Raw genomic sequence first — 21,570 nt, 5'->3', positions numbered from 1 at the left:
AACATGGTTGCCTGGTTTTAGGAAACAAGTGAATGTACATCTGTGGTTAACCTACCTTGGTTTGAGATTTCAAAGTGGGAAATCTAATTCTGAGAACATCCAAAAGTCTTGAAAGCTATTGTTCCCCTCTAGTCTTAAAACCGAAGCATTATGATTGACTGTAACATTGTTTTTTAAATACTAAACATGGCCAAATAAATAAAAAAGACATACACTTTAAATCTCTCTATCAAGTCTCAATCTGCCTGTCTTCATATGACAGCTTCATATCTTGCTACACAGCAAAGTCTGCAGGATAGAATTAACAGCCATAGCATTTATTAGTAAATTTTGAAGCATTCTGTCCCTTAAATCATGCACCTGAGTAACTAATCCAGCTCGAATTGGGGTTTAGATTATAACCCCTGTAAATTAGTCAGCAAGTATCAATCACTGTCACCTTAAGGGTTAAAGAAGGCGTACAGCAGTGGAGCTGTGGGCGGGATGGAAGAGTTCTTCACCCTCGTGCGTTTGGAGCAGTCAGCTGAGCTGCGGGTCTTCGCGCGCCGCCTGACTTTTATCTGGCGTACAGAACAGCAGCCTCGCGTTTAGTTTTTACACGTGGCCTCTGAGACGCGCACGCCGAGCCAGGATTTGCAGGCGGTTTTCTTTCCCTGAAGACTGCTGTCGTATAAGTGAGTTTCTAAATAAGGTAAAGAAGTGTAAATTCGACATTAACGCACAGCCTTGCGTGCGTCACGGGTAGGTATTTCGTTTCATAGATTGAGTGTGTGGTACTAACGTACGCCACTCCGTATGTGAAAAATTATCTGTCTTTTATTTGCATCTGCATTTATTTGCATTTCAAGTCGATGCGAATTTTAAGTATAAGCAAACCTAAATAAGCATTTGGACGTAATCCGGTGCGTTTGCTCATCAAATGTAATATGATAAATGTTGCTAAGTAACAAGTGCAATAGTTCACTTAGCTGAGTTGTAGAACATGTAATACAATACTACGTTACGTTCCCGTGTTTACAAACGACTTTGCATGAGGATGCATGTGTGTATTTTGAGTTGATGCGGCCACTCTCAATAACTTGTTTTACAGAGATGCTGGGCAGTAGAAAACGGTCCGCTATATTCACATACATTTAAAATGTTCGGTGCACGTTTAGTCACCAGTAGCTTTTAATATTCATCTACCCGGTGCGACGTAATCCACGGAAAACGTGCGTTTGTGTTCCTTTAACTGCATGATTCTCTTAGTCTAAAGAAAGAGTGTCGCGCTTCTGAGTTTCTCAATCGCAACTCTGGAGGTCTCGCATTTCCAAACAGGTCGCTTGTATCAATTAGCCTCTCCCGCAGTCGCTTGTCTCACCTATAAACTTGTGAAAGATTGGACCACCAGATAAATCCTCATAAATCTTAACGGAACAGAAACGGCGATGTGTCGGATCTTTTTGCCAACGGGGTCTCCCTAGCAAGGCACCCGCGTTCAGGAAAGTGATATTGGTGTGAAATTCAATACCCTTGTAGGCCTTTACAAATCAACACGTTTTCCAGGATGGTGAGGACGGTGTAATAGCTCCAACCTCCTCACTCACCTCTACGTGAAGTGTATTGCGAATGTGCACAAACATTTGTTAAAATATTATGGGCCTGTAATACTGAATAAGAGTATTTCTGACATGTTTTCCCTGTGATTTTCTATAGGCAATATACTGCCAAGTATACTGTGAAATGTGCCTCCTTTTAATTTGCAACTAGATTTAGTCAAACAATTTATCATTAAGTGTTTAGACAGTGGAATTATAAAAATTCTACTTCAGCACACCCAAGGCCTCACAAAATAATGATGGCAACCCTTTTCTCAGTAAAGTCCAGGTCAGTAGAGTTCAGCGCTGAGAAGTTGGAAGATTGCTTCTGCAAATGGTTAGGAGTGAGTTAAAGTTTGGGAGATATTTTCAAACAACAGGAAGGCTAAGTGATAGTTAAGATTTTAATGGGCATGCACAGACATGCATTCATATCCCCCCCCCCTCTATATTTTGCCTCTGCATGCTCTTTTTAAAATCCAAATATTATTGATTTGACAGGGTTTCCAATCACAAGTCAATGAGGGGAATATATCAGTGCTTAACTGCTTCCTTCAAGGCTGGTGAGCTGATCTAACATGCTTTCAGACAATATGAAAGTGCTGTGTGGTCTCAATTGCTGACCTTAACAAGGATCAACATTTAAAACATTTAAAATTTTAATGGAACTCTTATGGAAAGTTGAATACATTTTGTTTCAAATTTTGCAACATTTATGTTTGGTAATGCTCCAGTTTTGAGCTGTTGCTTTTCCAACTGGTCTGTTTTCAACCTATCATGTGTGCGGTAATTTATCAACCTCTTAAGTACAACAAGGATTTTATAAACAAGTTTTCTAACTTTTTAGGACTTTGAACCTTGTGGACACACAACCTTTCAGTTTGTAAGTGTTCCTACTCAGAGACGAGGTCGTACCCTTCATTTGATTCCATCCTAAGGTTTACCTATAAATACCTTGGAATTGTGTGGTGTCATTTTCTCAAATCATGGTCCCATTATATTCTCACGTTTTTGCATCTGACGTGAGGGGTTGCCTTTCTTGTCTTCTTAATCACACTACTGCAGAATGTTTTAGGTTTGCTTTTAACACTACTAAAGAAGGTCTTAATGCTGATGCCATGCCTACATCATTTAAGAGTATTTTAGATAACATGGTCCCTCAAGTTTATTCCCGTGAAAACACAGAACTTAACCGTGGCTTACTGCCACAACTCATGCTGCCAGGCATGACTGCACAAAAGAAGAACGGAAGTGGAGAAATAAAGATTAAAGGTGTCGTGTGTGTTGGTCAGGGAGAGCCGGTTCAATACCACAGTAGAGTAAAGGCTGAAATAGTTTTAAACCACGAATTCTTTTTTTAATACTATTGCCACCACTTTAAATCCACAAAATGTCATTAGCCCAGATGCATGTTATCTCCTGTGGAAACTTGCAAACTTAAAAAAAATATTTTTAAAAAAAAAATAGGAATAATAAGTTTCGGGTCAAGCGTCTTTCCAGTGACCCAGCAACAGTAGTGACCTGCTCTACGGTCTTCCATCCATTTGAGCCTTCCACCTTTTTACTCTTAAAGGAAGTGGTAGTTCAGCTGAAAATTACTGCTTGTCCCTCCAATTTCTTTCACAAGTTCCTCCTAGAATATAAGGTGTTGGCAATCTTTTATTTAAACAACAGACAAAAATCTGGGAGTTTATTCAATAACGATTTCTTAGATTTGATGAGCAAATAATGCAATACTGAAACCCTGTTACCTTCAGTTAAGACCTTTATTCAAGGTTAAACCTTTTTTAAAATCTTCCTATTTTGAAAAAAGTATTTCATGCCTTTGTTTGGACTCCTGTAAGTATCTGTAAGGATTTGTTATTACTGTATACATCAGGGATCAGCTCCGGCCTTATTTGGTGGAACTGTGGACGCCCTGTGTCCCTTCAAGATCCCTCCAGTCCGCTGCATGTTTTAGTAATTTTACTGTTTTATGAATTTGCCGTCTGTTAGTTTAGCGTATGGTCATTTTGGGGGGGGGGTTTGTTTTAATAAACGTGCTTTAGAAATAAACATTTGACTGACATCTGGAAAAATCTAGTATTGCAAGCATTTGTTTTCTGTTCATAAGCGCCTATATAAACCTTCTACATTTATTGCAAAACATAATTAACAGTTAGTCATTCGTTAGGAAATGGCAGCTAGGTCGTTTTGGCAAGTTGTTTAGCTAAAAATGTCATGACTCTACATACAATCCATTGACGGTCAATATTCAGTCCGCAGACAAATCTACAATATGTCCATTAGCTAAGTAATATTAGACAAAGTGACGGTTTTCTGCAGCTGCAAATCAAATAGAAAGTTGCATTTGAGACGCTGCGTATATTTGCAGGCTGTGTCCGTGCACAGCAGCCCGGTGATTTAAAAGCAGAGAACTCGGGTGATCAGAATCACCCAAATGGGTAGTTTGGCTTTGGCACAGTACTGCCCCTAGTGGTCAGGAAAAACAATGCACTTGGTTATTAATGAAATGTGAGCGAATGTAATCTTGTGATATGGGAACAAGTTTAGTAGTCGCGTCTTCTAATAGATAGAAGGTTAATAATAATATAACATTAGAATTACAACCTACACCATTTCTCTAATACAAGCTGAAGTCTTCTGGGATACTTTAAGGACAGTACCAGCAGAATTTACAAGGATTGAACTAGTGTACTGCAAAATATGACCTATATCTCATTTCAGCAGCTTGCAGACAAACCTGACAATATACATGGTTAGTTTGTGCTTCTGTTCAAATGGAAGCTGCTTAAACTTATTGTTTGTACAGTTTTATTTGTATTGGTTATATTGAAGCTCTCCATACACATGTTGGAAGCACTTCAATAAACGATACAAATGTATGAAGGTAGGCACTCCACGATGGGTGCTGTTCTTCAGATGAATAAGATCTCATGCTCGGGGTTAAACTTGAGTATGAGTATAAATTTTTATACGCCTGTTTTAAATCAAGTCAGGACCAGGAGCGGTCGTTGCTGTAATGAGCACCTGGAGGATGAATGGTGTCATCGAAAATGAAGGCTCATAGAAACCATTTCGCGAATGTTTCCACAGTTGCTGTAGTATCGGCATTAATTGTTGACTCATTTGTCATAGCGCCTGATGCGATCTGTTTTTGGTTCTTGTTCTGCAGGATTCAGGTTGGCATATGACAGCTGCTCTCTTAGTGACCCTTTTTAAGGCCACTGAATTATGTTCTCCTCCCCCAAATTCTCTCTCTCTCTCTCTCTCTCTCTCTCTCTCTCTTACACACACTCGATCCACCACTCTCTCCAGGACTTTAAGATGACCCTGAATTTTTGACACTGTGGTCACTGACATTCCCTGAACACTCCAGTCTCATGCACTGGTATTTTGTCTGCAGATTCCTGAAATGGCTACAAGTTCGTTTTTCCTTAAAAACACTTATAAAGAAAACTGATGTCATTCTGCAACCATTCAATAATTGAGGCTAATAATAGATTTGATGTTTAACCCTTTTACGTTTCATTTTCTTGCAATTCAGTTTTGGAATTACTATTTGACATTCACAATAGCTCTAACCTGGAACCACTTGGCACAGGTTTTGTCTGTGTGGAATGTGGTAATTAATAAAGGGAAACGGGAGAGACGTTTTTGCGTTGTTGAGAATCGCTTTTTAGCATTTTAACCTACGTGAAGGAAGTGGCAGGAAACACATTTTTGCCACTTCATATCCTGAGCTGTAAGGCAGTTTCAGCCTTTAATTAAATCGCCATTGACACCCATAGCATTCACATGTTTGTGCCAGACTCTTACCTTGATGGCTGACTTTCCTTTTTAGTAATTCTCCACAACAGTGAGTCCTCTTGACCTCTGCACGATGAACTGGGGCAAAGGATTGCTGTAGAGTTCCTGAGTATATCTTTTTAAAACTGAAAGACTGAGTTTAGCAGTTCATCTTTAGAGGCCATGGAACACTTCCTAAAAATGTAGCACACAGAATACTGGGTTGTCAGTGGAATTTCAGTGGACATGTCTCTGGCAAATTGTTTTGAGCATTATAGGCACTGAGATTACCTTAGCTCGCACAGTCCCAAATAATAGGAATAACTATGGCATTTTAATGGAGATGCCATCAGAGTATCTGTTTAATTCCCTTATGGACTTGCCTGGCACAGAGACAACATGGCTTTTCGTAACTAGTGTATGGCCGCTGGCTGTGTGGAGCCAAATGCTCAGTGTTCTCGCTTCCCATAAAACGACTTCCATGTGCACTTTGAGATCGTGACATTCTACACACGTGTACCACATGTCTGGCCTGTGTACCAGGCATTCTGGCTGTAAATCTTCACGGGCCTGCTGTTCTACACACACCTCAGATCACTGCCGGGTTTCTCAAAGTGACTCCCTGTTGACCACAGACTGTGCACTGCTCACCTGCCAGGCACACGACGGTGTATGACGAATGCTATGGCTTGGCTAATTTTAGGCCACCGCTTCTGCCGACCAGACGTTCAAATGACCCTGCATACACCTGTGTGGGTGGTTTCTGGTGGGTGTGTGTGTGAGAGAGCAAGAAGGTTTATGTATAAAAGGTAGAGTTGGTATGGAGTCGCAGTTTCACAAGTTGGTTGAGGTATGTGATTGGATGATTACCTCACTATCCAAAAAACACAGTTCTGTTATCTTGTCCTTAATTTTTAATTAATTTTTATCCCTACACCAGTGATTCTCATCTCTATCCAGCAACTTCCAAAAAAATACAACTTGGCATTTGGGACTAATTTATGTTAATCTGACAATATGAATTAATTTATGAAAAGCATCCAGTTTTGCTGAAGGTACTTTACTGCCTATTTTAAACCCATGCAAACCAAAGGTTTTGTTTTAGATATTTAAATGATTTAACCCAGGTGTTTAGCTAGACCAATTCATGTCTTGACTGGACATAATTTAGCCACAAAAGCGAAAGAAAAATGAGTTTGGCCAATCAGTAACTGTTTGACTTTTGTTAAGTAAATGGAATATAACACTTTTATGTGATCTCAGTCCTTCACATACATGACGAGGTTTGTGCATTAACATATAGTTTGTGTCCAATTGTTACAATATTTTTCACCATTGGCTTGTGTGTTTTTAAATTGACAATACTATAAATTTGACAATTACTGTTTTTGTAGTAGACCATCATATGGAATTTCAAACATTTAACACAGCTGGTATGGGGGAATGATGGTTTAAATGCGAAAATGAGTCAGTTAAGTCACCTCGGGGAGCTGTGTGTCCCAAATAGTTCCAACTGGTGTGTCTGATAATCTTGGAGTTCTTCCCTCTTTCACTAACTAGATATCACTGCCTACTTCAATGTGCTTCAGCTTTGCTTCTCACTGATCACATAATGTTGTATTTGGCATTTGGGGCCCTTTGGCTTCCCTCAACAGTACGTTTTTGTTTTTCTTTTTTTTTTCCTCACTACGCAGTCCAAAGCACTGCTGTGAAATACTGGTAAGTGAGTAATATAACTAAAAAGGCACCTTGTAGTCAGTCCTCCTCAGTGGTCAGAATGGCTTGGTAGAACTTGTGTGTCTGTGTCAGTCAGTCAGCTGGCCGGCCCTTTGCAGTTTTTAACTTTGGCATGTTCCTCACTGGGGCTCGCTGTATTCGGACCGTCCGTCCGTCCTGCGTTTGGGCATCCAAGCCACAGCTGAAGCCCCCCCCCCCCCCCCCCCCCCCCGAAAACTCTGGGGCTTAAAACGTAGAATCAGAATGTTCTAGGGTTGAAACCCGAACACCAGCATTGTTTAGACTCGCGCACTCTCCCTCTCCCACCGTCACTAATGTTCACGTGCCGTTCCTCAGAACGCTTCCGAACATTGTTCTCTAAGCCATCGTTCTTTCACTCGCCACATCTTTGCCAGCTGTCTACGTGCTGATCCAGTGTTTCATTTTTTAATTATGCTGTGTGCCGTGTCTGTTACCTAAGCTCGTCACAATCTGTTTTCTGTTGATTCCGAATTTAATTCCAGTTTCACTTCTCCCAACTTCTGCTTGTGATCTGCTTGCGTCATTGAAGATCCTCGCCCGTGGTGTGTCCACCAGTCTAAGGTGAAAGCTTGTCTCTCTAGATTTGCAGAAAGCCTGCAGTCGTATCTTTTAACAAGTGAACAGTTCTCCGGCATTTTTCATGATAAGTACGCGTGGCTCTGCTTAGCGGCAGCATTGACTGGATTTTCCATCCTGCGACTCAAGGTTGTGGAGGTGGTGTGGCACAGCCGGGTACTGAACTTGTACCTCGAGATCGACAGTGCATGTTCACTAAATTATTGTTGCTGGATAATGTCATCTGATTCTGACGTCCTTTACGATTTTTTCAGTTATTTTATACTGTGTACCCTTTTTTTTCAGTCTTTACATTACTCAATATCTGTCAGTATCTATTGGTTCTCAATATCTGTCTTTTACAGCTGCTATTTTCAGAAATTGCCAATAAATAAATAAATAAATAAATAAATATAGCTAGATAGATATATGAAAAGGGAATTTTATCATCTTTATAAGCATTTTTGTATTTAGAGTACCATTTTCGTTATAAATACTTATGCTCCTCATTAGTTTAGACACATGAAGAAATCACAAAAAAACCCAATCTGAGTCTCAGAACATGTTTAATCTTGTTTAAATCTGTATTGTACAGTTGCACGTTGACCTTTTAATATTCTCATTTTCTCTCTCTCTCTCTGCCCATGGTATTGCTCAGGTGAAGGTGTAGCACTGGTGGCCAGGGAAACCCCAGAGGAGCATGGCCGTAGACGAATGCCCAGACTACTTCCTCCACCACCCCAACTACCAGGTGTGCTCCAGTCACCCTTTAACGCCGCCTCCGGCCCTACTGGCTGTTCAGCACAGGACGGTCGGTTAGCCAAGACATGGTGTTGACTCCAGGCTGTTTTTACAAAACACCATATAATAACGTATGCATTTCTTCAGGCCTTGGTTATAGTGTAATGTGTGTACACACACACACACAGTCCAGATCTGCATACCTGTCCTTGTCATGGTCTTGCCATGGCACTGCACAGCTGACATGCAAAGTGGCCGCGACCGCAGTCATACTGGGGTCTGCAGCCAACCCCTCTCAACATCTTCCCCGCTCTCCCCTGCTCTCCTTGAGATTTTTAGCAAACTTTTCACTGCTTTTCCCTGTAGTTGAAGTATTTCTTACACAAATAGACACCTGACCAGCATGCATGCTTGTGTGCGTATATGCGTGTGTGCACTCCTCTTGACCTGTGTGTGTGTGCGCATTTTCACTATTCTTGCTCCATCCTGTTCCCCCACCCTTCCACCTCACTCCTGTCACTCTCTCCTCACACTTTCTCCACCCTATTACAGTGGTGGCTCACATGGTGGAGCTCATGAATGTGGCAGGGTCTTCGGAGATGTGGTTTTGGGGGGGTGTGGGATTAAGGACTGCCATCTTTCTGCAAGATTATTTAACTCCATTGGGAGGTGGGCTGTGGGTTCTGAAAGCACACAGCTAGAATCAGCCCAAGCCTTGAGTGCACATGCACATATGTGGGCCCACGACAGTGTACATGGGTGCATGCGAGAGTGTGTATATCTATGCTCAAGTAGTGGATTTCAACACTTTGGTTCGTCAGTATGAATGTTCTTGGCTCATGAATTTGTCTCTTCGTGCCGACTGTGTAACAGCTGTGGTCAGAGTACGCATATACGTAGGAGCATGCAGGCCCACAAAGGCCCTAGTTTCAAGAGTACTCTCCAGAGTTCAAAGGTCAAGGCCTTAACAGCTCCACTTTCAATCAGCCCTTTGTGAGGAGCATACGGCCCTTGCAATCCCGCTTTCTAGGAAACCGCCCCCACATGCACACACATCGCACCCTGGAATCAGCTGGGTCTTGGCAGCTGGAATGTTTTCAAATGAAACACACACACATGCGTGTACGCACAGTCCTCACATTCCTCCCCCCCCCCCCTTGGCTAGTCTCCTGCTCACCCCTGGCCTCTCCTGGGCTCGAACTGTTTTCTGGAAGCATGCAGAGAACAGCTTTAAACAAATGAACAAGTTGCAACAGTTCTTGACTTGTTGCTGTTTATTTTAAATTGTCTTTTTGTTTGTTGATTTAATTGGTTATTTTTTGCTGCTGCATTGATTTATCCCCCTGGCTGAGGCACTAGAAATTGAGATCCTCTTTCTCAGAGCTGCGCGTTGCCTTTGGCTAATTTTATTTATTTTTTTATTCTGAAAGCCAGAAGGGAAAGACGAGGGCCAAGACCTCTGGAACCAGCTTCCGTGTTCCTGGGTTTCTTATAAAACTGGAAATTGAAAGCATGGCTTAATAGATCCCTCCCCTGACACACACACACACACACGCGCATTCTTCTACCTTTTTTGATTCTTGGGGCTACTTGAAATCAGAAGGTGTTGCAGGGCCATTGTGTGTGAAAGTGACTTTTGGAGGAATGCATCCATTTTTTCTTGCCGAGTTTGTCAACGACTGAGGGTCGTGTGTGTGGGGGAGAACGCACACCTTGGTTCGGTCGTGTTTATACCTGAGTTTTCAGTTTTTTATGCTGAGTCTTGACAGTCGTGTAGGATTCAAACAGTATAACATCATCTTTGTCCACATGCTGTGCTGTCATAAGATTGATGGTGCAGCAGATTAAAGTACACAGAAACGCAGCCCTTTTTTCCCACTTTTTTTTTTTCTCTTTCAGGACAATGTTGACCACACGTCCTCCCAAGGCTCGCCTAGTCTTCATCATTTCCAGCAGTCATCCAATCAGAACGCTGATGATCACCAAGGTGGGATTTTGCTGTTTCGAGGTTCATTCATTTATCTGAATCTGCTCCTCTTTAGTTGATATCACCACAGGTGATTATCTAAAACCACAGGATGATTTATTCTTGTCATGAAAGAAACACGCAAAGCATGATTTATTCTTGTCATGAAAGAAACACGCAAAGCATTAATTCATTGCTCCCTGGATGCATTCTCACTGAAAGAGCGAAGAACTGCAGAATACACGTACACGTGCATGTGTATCCACATGCACGTGCGTGGGACTTCTCTGGCCCTGTGCAGCGAATGCACCGTGTGCAGCTCTGTAGGCTGAGACCCCTCCAATCTCACACTGTTTAAAATCTGAGCGGAGCTGCTGGCTGGGTGTGTGTGTGTGTACTTTGCAGTATGCTTTGTGGCCCTATCCAAGTAATATCTGGCTCGCACATATAAATTATAAAAGTAATCTCTCTCTCGTACCACGGGCATAGCAGCATTCTCCCTGTGGCATGTGTGTATGTTTGATATGTACATCTGTCTGACAGAGAAAGAATTGGAGAGTGGACTTTTGTAAGAGTTCCTTACAAAAATAGGACAATTTAGAGGGATGAAAGGCAGTCAACCTCCAAATATATGCAAAGAAACCTGCCGTAAATGTTCATAATAAGCATTTAACGTGTAACAGTACATGGTATGATGTGGAGATATGTAAAATGCTGTCAAACACATCTAGGATGTTTAATGAATTTATTTTATTTATTTATTTTTTTTAATGTTATGACTTCAGTATGTGACTGTATGACTGCATGCTATATGGTACATCAAAGCTGGGTTCTTTTTTACATAGAAGATTATGGGTCTTTTTCATAAAACATATTGCCATATTTAACATCAGGCAGGATCTCAGAATGCCATGAACGTTTGCCATAAGAAACGTTAACTTGGCAGTTGCAGAGCAAGAAATTATACACGTAAACAGACTGACTACAGAGTTTTGCTGTTCTTCCATTTATCAATCTGGCCCAATGTGTTTTCAGGTGTGCGTGTGCGTGCTTGTGTAATTGCTGAAGCTGTCAGACCACTAAGGAATGCTGAGAATTGTGATCCAGTTGGTGACTTAAATGCTGAATGCTATTGTGCTCAGCTCTGTGCTTGAGGAAAAGGGACATTCTTGCATGCGTGTGCTGATAACGAACACGGAGGATGTCCTGTGTTGTAAGTGCTAGGTTGTCCATCAGTGTTTTGTATTCCGCACAAGAAAATATTCAATTATTATTGATCCAACCAGAGCATTTGTAAAGTCATGCTTAAGATTTCTTGTCAACTAAAATATTAGCGGGAGAACACGAAGAAATTAAGCCACACAATTAAGAAAGTTAGAGGTGAGAGGTCAATACTTGTATACAGTGAACTGCTAGTCAGAAAGTCAGATAGCCCAACTCAAAGAAACCGGTGGAGCTAATATGCTACGTATTCAGTTGGTCTTTTACCATTGCTAGATTAAATAGACACCTGCTGGTAGTTTTCTGTAAGGACATGGATCATACATTTTAAATGATAAACTAGCTGTTAACCGTATTAATTCGATGCCTTCGCCAAACCAGAGGCATTTTTATCTGCTAGGTTACGTGGCCTTTCTGATCTCTGGATAGGTGTGTTCTGCTCTCTTAGGAGGTTTGTGTAGACAGCCAGTTGATTTCACCTTTTAATTCTCTTCTTATATGCACATGCAATCAGCCTCCCAGATATGATGCGTCGTGCCCAGTGACATCAGGATGATTTGTTTTCTATTCCAGATGACGACGTAGATCTTGAGGCTCTGGTGAATGACATGACATCTCTCCTGCCTTATAAGAGTCTGCACTCCACATGCAAAACTCGGCACTCCGACCCTGCCCCTCCTTTCCATGACAGCCATGGCAACGGTGTCCGGAGTAACGAACTAGCTCCAGCCCGGCGTCCTGCAAGTAACCTAGCAACCACCCCATCCCCACTTGGCCAGAAAGTCCGCCGCTCGAAACCCATGCGCATACTTGCTGTTAGGTAATGCACACAAACGCGCGTGTGCCCGCACACACACACACACACACACACACACACACAGGTTGAGCACTACGTTTTAGCTTCTTGTGAGACCCCAGTTTAGTCTGTTTACTTCAGTCTTCCCCCCCCCCCATCTCACCAACTGTCACTTTTCAATAACCTTGTTGAGCTGTTCGACCTCCCCCCCCCCCCCCCTCTCTCTCTCTCTCTCTCTCCCCCTGTGCCCTCTTTCTCAGTTTCCCTGACAGCAAACCGCTCTACCCAAACACACCATGTTGGGTTCACATGGAGTTTTCTGACTCCACGTGCAGGCTAGTTCTCAGCACACATCCCCCACCCCCCACCCCTGCAGCTTGTTCCTCTGCCTGAGCCACAGCAGGGCTGTTATTCCAGCCTTACCAGGCTGTCCACGCAATCCACCAACTTCCCCCACGGACGTCTGTGAACCTGCTCTGGTTCTGCCTTCTTCTTTGAGTTGGGGAAGGTTTCGTACCTTCAAAGCTTCATACAGATATTTTCTCTACACGTTTATTTTCTTGTCAAACTCCATACTGTGTTTTTGCTCGAGTGGTAGAAAGACCTGCCACTGTCTCTTTCAGATCTTTCTCATTTCTGTTGCTGAATGGGGGGGGGGGGGGGTGTGAGTTTCATACTAATATAAATTTTTCAAAAACATGCATGTGAATCAGTCCGATCACCAAAAATGGAGACAAACGAGGACTGGCCTGAACACTCGCTCAGTTTCATGCTTGTCGCCCCCTACAGGCAGCTCCAGGAGGAAGAGCAGCAGGTGCGTCCTGCGTCCCTGCCAGCCATCCCAAACCCTTTCCCTGAGCTGTGCAGCCCCACTGGATCACCCACGCTGGGCTCCGACTCCCTGCCACAGCCAGCTGGCACACATGTAAGACTGTTACACACACACACACACACACACACACACCAAAAACTCTCTCTTGCTGGATCCCAAATCATTACTTGGCCATTATACACCTGATAGTTTTATCTCTACCCTTTTTTTCATATGCACTCGTGTTAGAGATGATTCAAAATGAAATCAACCACACTATTGTGTGGGGGTGGGGGGTGTCTGAGAGTGTATACCTCACAGTATTGCAGACTAACTCCTTGGCAAGAGGAATGGCAAATTGTGTATTATCGAACACAAATACACAAAGTAGTGTCTGGTGCTGGGAACTAAGCTGTGTGTAGGTTCTTCTTGCACAGTGGGTGTGTGTGTGAGACTGTATGCATGGCCTTTTAAACCCTAACCCTTTCGTAACACAAGTTTTGTTGAGTTTGGCATATTGGCTCCGTGTGTTTCTCCAGTCGCCTTAAAAAACGGTGTGTGGAAGCGCCTTAGGATCGCGTGTGTGTGTGGTGTATGCAAATGTAGCTACGTGTGTGGGGGACGGGTTAAGATCCGGCACTCATAAATGTCTCCTCGTTATGGCGAGGCACTTCCTTGAGAGATGCAAGTTGTTTTCCTTTCACACGCCTCTGCACTTGCTCCTTCGTGCATGCGTGCGCATGTGCTTTTCTGCGTCTTTGCCAACTCACTCAACCCTCCCTTCCTACTCCCTGTTCTAATCATCCTTTCCCACAATCCCAGATCCTCTTCAAAAGGTAAACAGAATACACTTACACATGTACATACGTCATGGAAGTGGGTCCTGTGACCCCTTCACTGAGATCTTGGACAGTCTGGCTGTAGGGTATTATATCTATAGGTTCTACCTCTGTTAGATATACATGTGACATGTATTGATGGCCATCAGAACACACAGGATGGTCTCTTTTAGGCCCTTTTCTCATTTTTTGTCTGTTTGTTCCCCCCCCCCTCACAGTTTTATCTCTATTGCTGAATATCCCACAGCTACCTGGCCTTGGCTGTTCCAGCGCTCGTAGTTCCCACAGCTTAGGAAGCACCAAGTCACTCATGTTGATAATTCCCACATCTTTGGGAAAGCCAAGACACCCGTACTCATAATTCCCACAGCTTAGGGAGCACCACATCACCTTCCAAGTGGTTGGCAGAGCTGCCAGCCGTTTTGCATGGTGCTATCTGAGGATATTGACCAATCGGCCATGTGGATGGGCATCGTTTGCTATCACAGGGTAGTGCAGTGGTAGCTCAGTGGTTAAGGTACTGGACTAGTAATCAGAGGGATACCAGTTCAAGTACCACCATTGCCAAGTTCTCTGTTGGGCCCCTGAACAAGACCCTTAACCCTCAATTACTCAAGTTGTACTTTTTTGGGGGGGGGGCGGGATAAAACTGTCAGCTAAATGCTGCAGATGAAAATGTAAATGAAGCAGGAGGAAAGGACAGTGCAGCACAGATGATTCAATGACATCTTGCCACACTCCAACAGTTAAAATAGACCTGATGAGTCAATAAGAGTGCATGTCCAACAGTTAAAATAGACCTTATAAATCAAGTTGTTTCAATATTTATTTGCCCCAGGCCTGGCATGGAGGCTGAGGCAAGGAAGGTCTATCGCCACCATCCGCCTGCGTGATCTGTAACCTGTTTACCGAGCGAGCCGGATGTCTCTGGCGTCCCACCACTGAAGCCCCTGAAAATCGTTCCCTTTGGATGTGTGAAAGGATGTGTGAAAGAACACCATGAACAGGGCAGACAGTGAGGTCACCTTGAGGCCAGACACGTGACCATTTGTTCTTTTGAGTTGATTTCATGGCCTGAGGTGTGTGTGTGTGTGTGTGTGTGTGTGTGTGTGTGTGTGTGTGTGTGTCAAGTTTGGTTTATTTGTCACATACATAGTATAACTCGCAGTGAAATGGTTGAGCATGCTCTGTCCAAACTGAGGGGGAAAAAAAACGGGTGCATAGAGAAATATATATTCTATATATGTACAAAAATGTTTGTGTGTGTGTCTAGATGGATATGAGAGATGGATAATTAAAAAAAAAAAAAAAATATATATATATCTATTGATCGATCGCACGTGTGTGTATGGATGGATATAGATAGATGTATGATGGATAGAGATGCCCTGTGTCGTAATATTCTAATGAGCACCTCGACGGATGTATTTCATCTGATTCCTAGCATTTATATGTCCTTTTAATGTTGATCCTACACACAAAAATCTGTTTTCAGAATAAACAGAATTATGACAGTAGGCCATACTTGCTATGTAAACATTTTGCTCCCTGGTTTGCTCTGGCTTGCTAAGGTTTCTGTGACGGAGACTGTTGAGTGCAGCTTTGATTAAGCTTTGATTTGAGGGATGAGAGACCTCAGCCTTATGATTCATGAATTGGACACTGTGATTTTACCCTACGGCCATGTGACTGCCTGTTCAAGCTTCACCCGTTTTCAGGGCAAATTCAGGTGGTCTCAGCTGTCCTCAACGACATTTGCGTCGTCTGCTTTCCATTACCTGCTGTTTTTTCAGTTACCTGTTGTTTTTTTTTTTTTTTAATGCGTGTTTGTTTTTGGCCAGCTGATGTACTCATACCTCATATCAAATCAGACATTTTTGTCATCTCACTACATGCCTCCATTCTCCCCCCTCCCCCCCTTCTCCTTTGCCTTCAGTTCTTGTAAAGTGCCCTCTCTCTCATTTTCAAATAATTTCAAATAATTTTGGTGTAGGCGGCAGCCGTTTTCCATGTAGGATCATTCGCTACTTTGTGTGTGTGCGCGTGCATGTGTTGTGGTTGGTGGATGTGTAGGGAGACCACAATATCGTAAAGACCACACATGATGTGATGTGACCCTTCAAGGGGTTCAGATGTTTAACACACGCCCCCCCTTACAGACTACAGTGTGGTCAAGACTGGTTTATTTAATGTGTATCCCTTTTGCTTCTGCACTGTATGTATGGATGGATGGCGTGTTTGCACTCAAAACAGTCTGTTGTACAGATCCTGGTGTCACAAGCAAGACATATACATGTGCACAAATGGGCTCCATTCTGGACTGAGCGACTGGGACAAGGAAATATACACACTGCCTACACAAAGTGTGCATGTTTTGTAAGTATTTTTTTATGTGTACGTTCTGTAGGTGGGTGTTTCCATGTGTGCAGCCCTAATCCTATGTTTGTTTTACGTTGTGGGAGACGAGTGGTTCGGGTTCAGAGCTCCAGATGAACGCTCCTACACCTCAGGACCTCCGGTCCCAGCTCTGGTTCCCATTACCCTGTTTCCTTGTTCTTCTTTCTCTCTTTCTGTAGTGCACTAATGGCTAAACCAAAATTCACTATGTGCAAATGGTCCATAGCACAGGTCAAAACTAGATCTGTTTCCTTGTTCTGTTTAGAGCAGTAGTATAAGTTGGTTGAGTATCCAGAGGGGTTTCTAAAATGGAGTTTTCTTTCACCAACATAGTTTGTGGAAACTGCCTTTCTCTGAACAGTCATCTTTTTTGTTTGTTTTTTTTGTTTTTTTTGTTGTTGCTGGAAATGCTTATACAAACACAGCAAAACCAAAGGTGTGTGTGTGTGTGTGTGTGTGTGTGTACACACACACTGTGGATAAGTATTGTACTTCTGACATGATTCATGCACTTTTAGTGTGTTTCCTGAGTCAAATGGCATGTGAAAACTGATACATTCCCAGTGTGTGTTCTCTCTCTCTCTCCCCCAAACCCTGATCAGTATCTGTGCTTGGACACCGACATGGTGGCGTGCGTCTCATGCCAGACATCAGTTTTATGTGGCCTTCTCTGGCCTGTGTGATGCAGCACGAGGACACTAAATCACACAAGCGAGCGCACACACGCATCAGTGTCTGCCGCCAAGTCAGCTGACTGCGATTATGTGCACGGCTGAGACGAGAGTTCCCTGAGAACAACTTGAACCAGTGTTACTAAAAACATCACCATGACCACCCCCCCCCCCCCCATCTCTCTTTCCTGTCACCTCCGGTGTAGGTGAATTTGCAACCCAAGTTTCGACATGGCTTGGCTCAGTCCACATTGCTTAAACCTATCTAAGGACGATGACCCCCGTGCCCCCCAACATGTCTAACCAGCCGTGTCTTTCCTGCAGTTCAGATTTTTGTAGTGTCGAAGATTTAGACTCGATGTGCGCTTGACATGTCTGTCTGTGATATTTCAGGAAATATTGCTTGGAACAGTTCCAGATGATTTTATGGCTCTGTGAGTGATGTACATGTGTGACCTGTGTTTATCTGAAGTTTGACCTGGAGGCACCAGTCCCTTCACTGACATCATGGACAGTTCTGAAATTCTGTACACAGGCCAGACAGGATGGGGTCAGTCATGTGAAACACGCCCTCTTTGAATTCTGTTGTTTTACGCATCACGACATAATTTTAAAAAACGTGGTCATGTCTTAAAGTTAGGCAAATGCAACATCAGATGACGCGTTACACAATGTCATTATTTAACAAAAACTTGGTCAAAAATGCAGTGTGTGAAAAAATTAAATACACCTCAATAGGAATCAAAGGTTTTAAAGAAGAGTGGGCCAGAATCCCCAGAACAGTGTAAGAGACAGACAAGTTCTTGCTGATAGATTTTTTCCTCCATACGTGATTCTCTAATTTGGCTTCCTTTTTGTAAAATAAATAACAATGTGGTGAAATTTGAGGTTGTATTTACCTAATTTTAAGACCTGATGAGGATCACATTATTTTTTTATCAGCTGCTGAAACTGTACAATTTAAAAAGGGTGTTCTTTATTTCCCACATGACTATACATGCTCTCTCGTATGTGTAATTCCAAATTGCTGTGTGCAACTGTATTACAGGTTTTTGTCTGATTCGATAATATATTCTAGTGGACATATTGTTTCAGACATTTACTGATGGTACTGGCATTTACAGAGTCTTGTTTAAGATCCAGTTACTCATTTGAAAAGTTCCAATTCCTTGCTTTACAGTTCTCTGCAAGGCTGCATAGCTTTTAATACAGGCTAATACCTTTCTAACAGATCATTATAATGGGAACAAAGACATTGTAATACTTCCGAAGCAGATTATAATGGCCAACGTTGTTTGGATCTTTCCGAGCATAGACCTTAAGGATTTGAACAGCTTTAGTAGTTATCTTTCGGGGCTGGATTTTAACAAAACCATGACCGTGATATTAAAGTATAGGATGTTGGCTTTGAGGTCTCAAAACAACATTGTCATGCTAAGTGATGACCATGTGAAGTCACCAGACTTCAGGGGGGGTGGGGTGTTGGAGTAAGGTAGGTGGCAGTGGATCTGGTCAGTTAAATTAAATGAACCTTCAGAATTCAGAGGGGGTTTTTTTGTTTGTTTTTAAATTGCAGGCTTATTTTGAGTCCTTTTTGAACATTCTGCAATTTTTTTTGTAGTGTTACTTTTAACAGTAGTGTTTATATTTTTATGGTAGTGTTTTATGATGGCATTACTCTAAAACTGAAATGAGTATTCATACATTAAGTGCTTTAAATCTTGGTGCTTGGCATTTGTTGTGTTGTAATCATTAATGTGCAGTGTGTGTGTGTGTGTGTGTGTGTGTGTGTGTGTGTAGCTAGGCTGTATTTGTGCGTTATCATTTATTGGCATGATCTGTTGTACACTTCCAACACTGTTTTTAGATGCACTATGTAGTGTCCTTTCTCTTTTGTCTAGTGGTGCTATGAATGGGTTAGGTTTTGTATCCTCCTGTGCTTTTGTTTAAGACCTTGTGTGTAGCATTATTTGTGTTTAGAAGCTGTGGGGGTTTTCAGAGTTTCTTCTCTTGCTTACTTTCACATGCACATGTAAGTGTGCATGCACGCACGCACGCACAAACATGAACACACACTGAGCCCACTTAACTTCAGGATTTATTGTGACACTCAGGGCCAGAGTACCCATGCAAAATCCAGTGCACAGAATATGTAGATGGTGTGTGCCTGGTGCTGGTTAACATGGCAGACATTTCTCCTTCTGTCTTTATTAGTGTCTTTTTATATATATATATATATATATATATATATATATATATATATATATATATATATATATATATATATATATATATTTATATATATATATATATTTATATTATATATATATATATATTTATATTATATATATATATATTTATATTATATATATATATATTTATATTATATATATATATATAAATATATATATATATATAAATATATATATATATATAAATATATATATATATATAAATATATATATATATATAAATATATATATTTATATTTATATTTATATATATATATATAAATATATATATTTATATTTATATTTATTTTTTTTATCTAATATATCACACACAAAGCAGCCTTGGCCTCTCAGACACACGAGTCTGATTATGACTCAGTATTGCATTACATTCCTCCTGCTCTCAAACACAAAAACACTGAATAATCCCACCCCAGTGCTTAGGTAACATTCACACAACCAACATTAAACTGTAGTTGCATGTGATGGCAACGAAAATTGTCTCATGATGCATTAGTGTTTTGTAACATACACAAGGCAATTTTCCATCAACGTTAAACTAACATTGAGACCTTCTTTCCTAATTAAATTGTTTGTCCACCTCAATTTGTATTAATCAAATAATTTAACATGCTTTCAAACCAGCAGTTACTTATGTGATTGCATGTAAATGAGTATATATACACACACACACACACACACACACTCCAACAGCATCACCTAGGAGCAGGTTAACCTGTGACCCTTCAAACCAGTAAAAACCCTATACAACCCAGGAGCCCTGAGGGGCCCTAACAACCACTGGAATAGTGACCACATGACCTTCATTACAGGATTAAGCAGCGTCAGATCCCATCCACAAGGGTGGGAACGTTTACTTGTGGTCACATGACTAGGGCTATACATTTAACCAGCCCTGAGCAAACACACTACAGAGCTCCTTGACCCAAAGGTGCGGCAGGTTACTATGGTAGAGGGTGTTTTCACCATCCCTATGCAAACATTTGCCCGGCTGTTGTAGAAGGGGTCTACCAGCGTTCCTCTCAGCCTTCTGCGCTAAGTGTCGAGTCAGGTTATACCATATTCTCCTCCTGCAGCCAGAACGGAGTACACGCATGCATCGATATAAACTGTTCGGGCTTATTCAAACAAAATGTATATTTTAGTCATGTTTTAATGTTTTGCACATGAAAAAAAATCTCAGACCTCTTACAGTGAGGACCATGCTATGCGGATGTGGGGTTTGGTGTGTGTGTGTGTGTGTGAGAGCAACAGAGAGAGAACCATCAGAATCATTCAAAAAGTGAGTTTTCTTTGGCTTTCGAGCTCAAAGACACAAGTCAGGGGAGAAATTAGGGTGGGACAACAGGAAAAGAATCTCACTTGGGGTATGGGCTAGTTGTGGGGGTGGGTGGGTGAAAGCTAGGTGTGGGTGTGGGGGTTAGTTTCAGGGTTTTATAAAATTTTACAGAGCCAAGACAAGTTTTTAGGTGTGTGTGCGTATGTACAGAGGGGGAATGATATCAGATACAGGCAGCCTTTTTATTGGTCAAGTTTTTTTTTTTTTTTTTTACACACAGAGAGAGAGAGGTGTAAGTTTATATGGGGAACCAAATATGTGCAAGTTTATAGACAAATTAAGTTCTTGAGAGGGTATGTTTTTTACATACACACACACAACCTTTCTCTGTCTTGCTCTCTCACACACACACACTTCAGGAGGTGTCAGCTCCACATGCAGCACAGGCTGTTCATCAGCAGAGACTCTCTCTCCCCCATCTCTTTCTTTCTGTCTTTTGTTCTCCATCTTGTCACCACTCTTTCCAGCAGATCTCACCCTTTTCCCCCCAACTTCGATCTCAATCTCTCCTTCTTCCTTCCCTCTTCCACCTCCTCCACCCACCCCCTGCGCGCTCCTTCTCTTTCTCTCCTCTGTGAGTAAGAAAAGCATGTCTCAGTGTAAAAATGCCATCGTGCTCTCCGGACTTCTGTCTTTACCAGGCTGCAGAGGTAAGGCTCGACACTCAATGCAGAAATTTAACAGCTAACTTATTTTCATGTCACATCTCTGGGCACACTTTACACATGATTGTAGTGCAGAGGTGAGGCTCTTCCACTGACCATTACTTTTACACCTGATAACGCATTTCTCTAAGAATTGAGTAGCTTGAAGATTAAGGAAGCATGGGTATTTCTTAAACTGATAGGGTTCTAGATT

At 42.0% G+C, this 21,570-nt stretch overlaps 1 protein-coding gene across 10 annotated transcripts in view; it reads left to right on the top strand.

Moving 5' to 3' along the window:
• Positions 1 to 526: 526 nt before the first annotated feature.
• Positions 527 to 21,570, top strand: part of grb10a (growth factor receptor-bound protein 10a) — a 29,001-nt gene continuing 7,957 nt past the window's right edge. For 2 of the 10 annotated variants that reach the window (XM_081705662.1, XM_081705642.1), the window contains exons 1-6: positions 527 to 674; positions 8,338 to 8,430; positions 10,320 to 10,407; positions 12,181 to 12,427; positions 13,193 to 13,328; positions 16,307 to 16,429. In XM_081705662.1, the coding sequence (XP_081561788.1) occupies positions 8,380 to 8,430; positions 10,320 to 10,407; positions 12,181 to 12,427; positions 13,193 to 13,328; positions 16,307 to 16,429 (645 nt within the window). In that variant the 5' untranslated portion in view covers positions 527 to 674; positions 8,338 to 8,379. Of the gene's footprint in view, positions 742 to 7,302; positions 7,686 to 8,337; positions 8,431 to 10,319; positions 10,408 to 12,180; positions 12,428 to 13,192; positions 13,329 to 16,306; positions 16,430 to 21,570 lie in introns of those variants that run through there. The other 8 variants (XM_081705644.1, XM_081705653.1, XM_081705656.1 and 5 more) reach the window with 8 other exon arrangements.

Source organism: Electrophorus electricus, chromosome 2 (assembly GCF_041902795.1).
Source record: "Electrophorus electricus isolate QZ-2024a chromosome 2, ASM4190279v1, whole genome shotgun sequence".
Lineage (NCBI taxonomy): Eukaryota > Metazoa > Chordata > Actinopteri > Gymnotiformes > Gymnotidae > Electrophorus > Electrophorus electricus.
The sequence above is the reverse complement of the archived record's forward strand: the minus strand, read 5'-3'. Positions and strand labels throughout refer to the sequence as shown.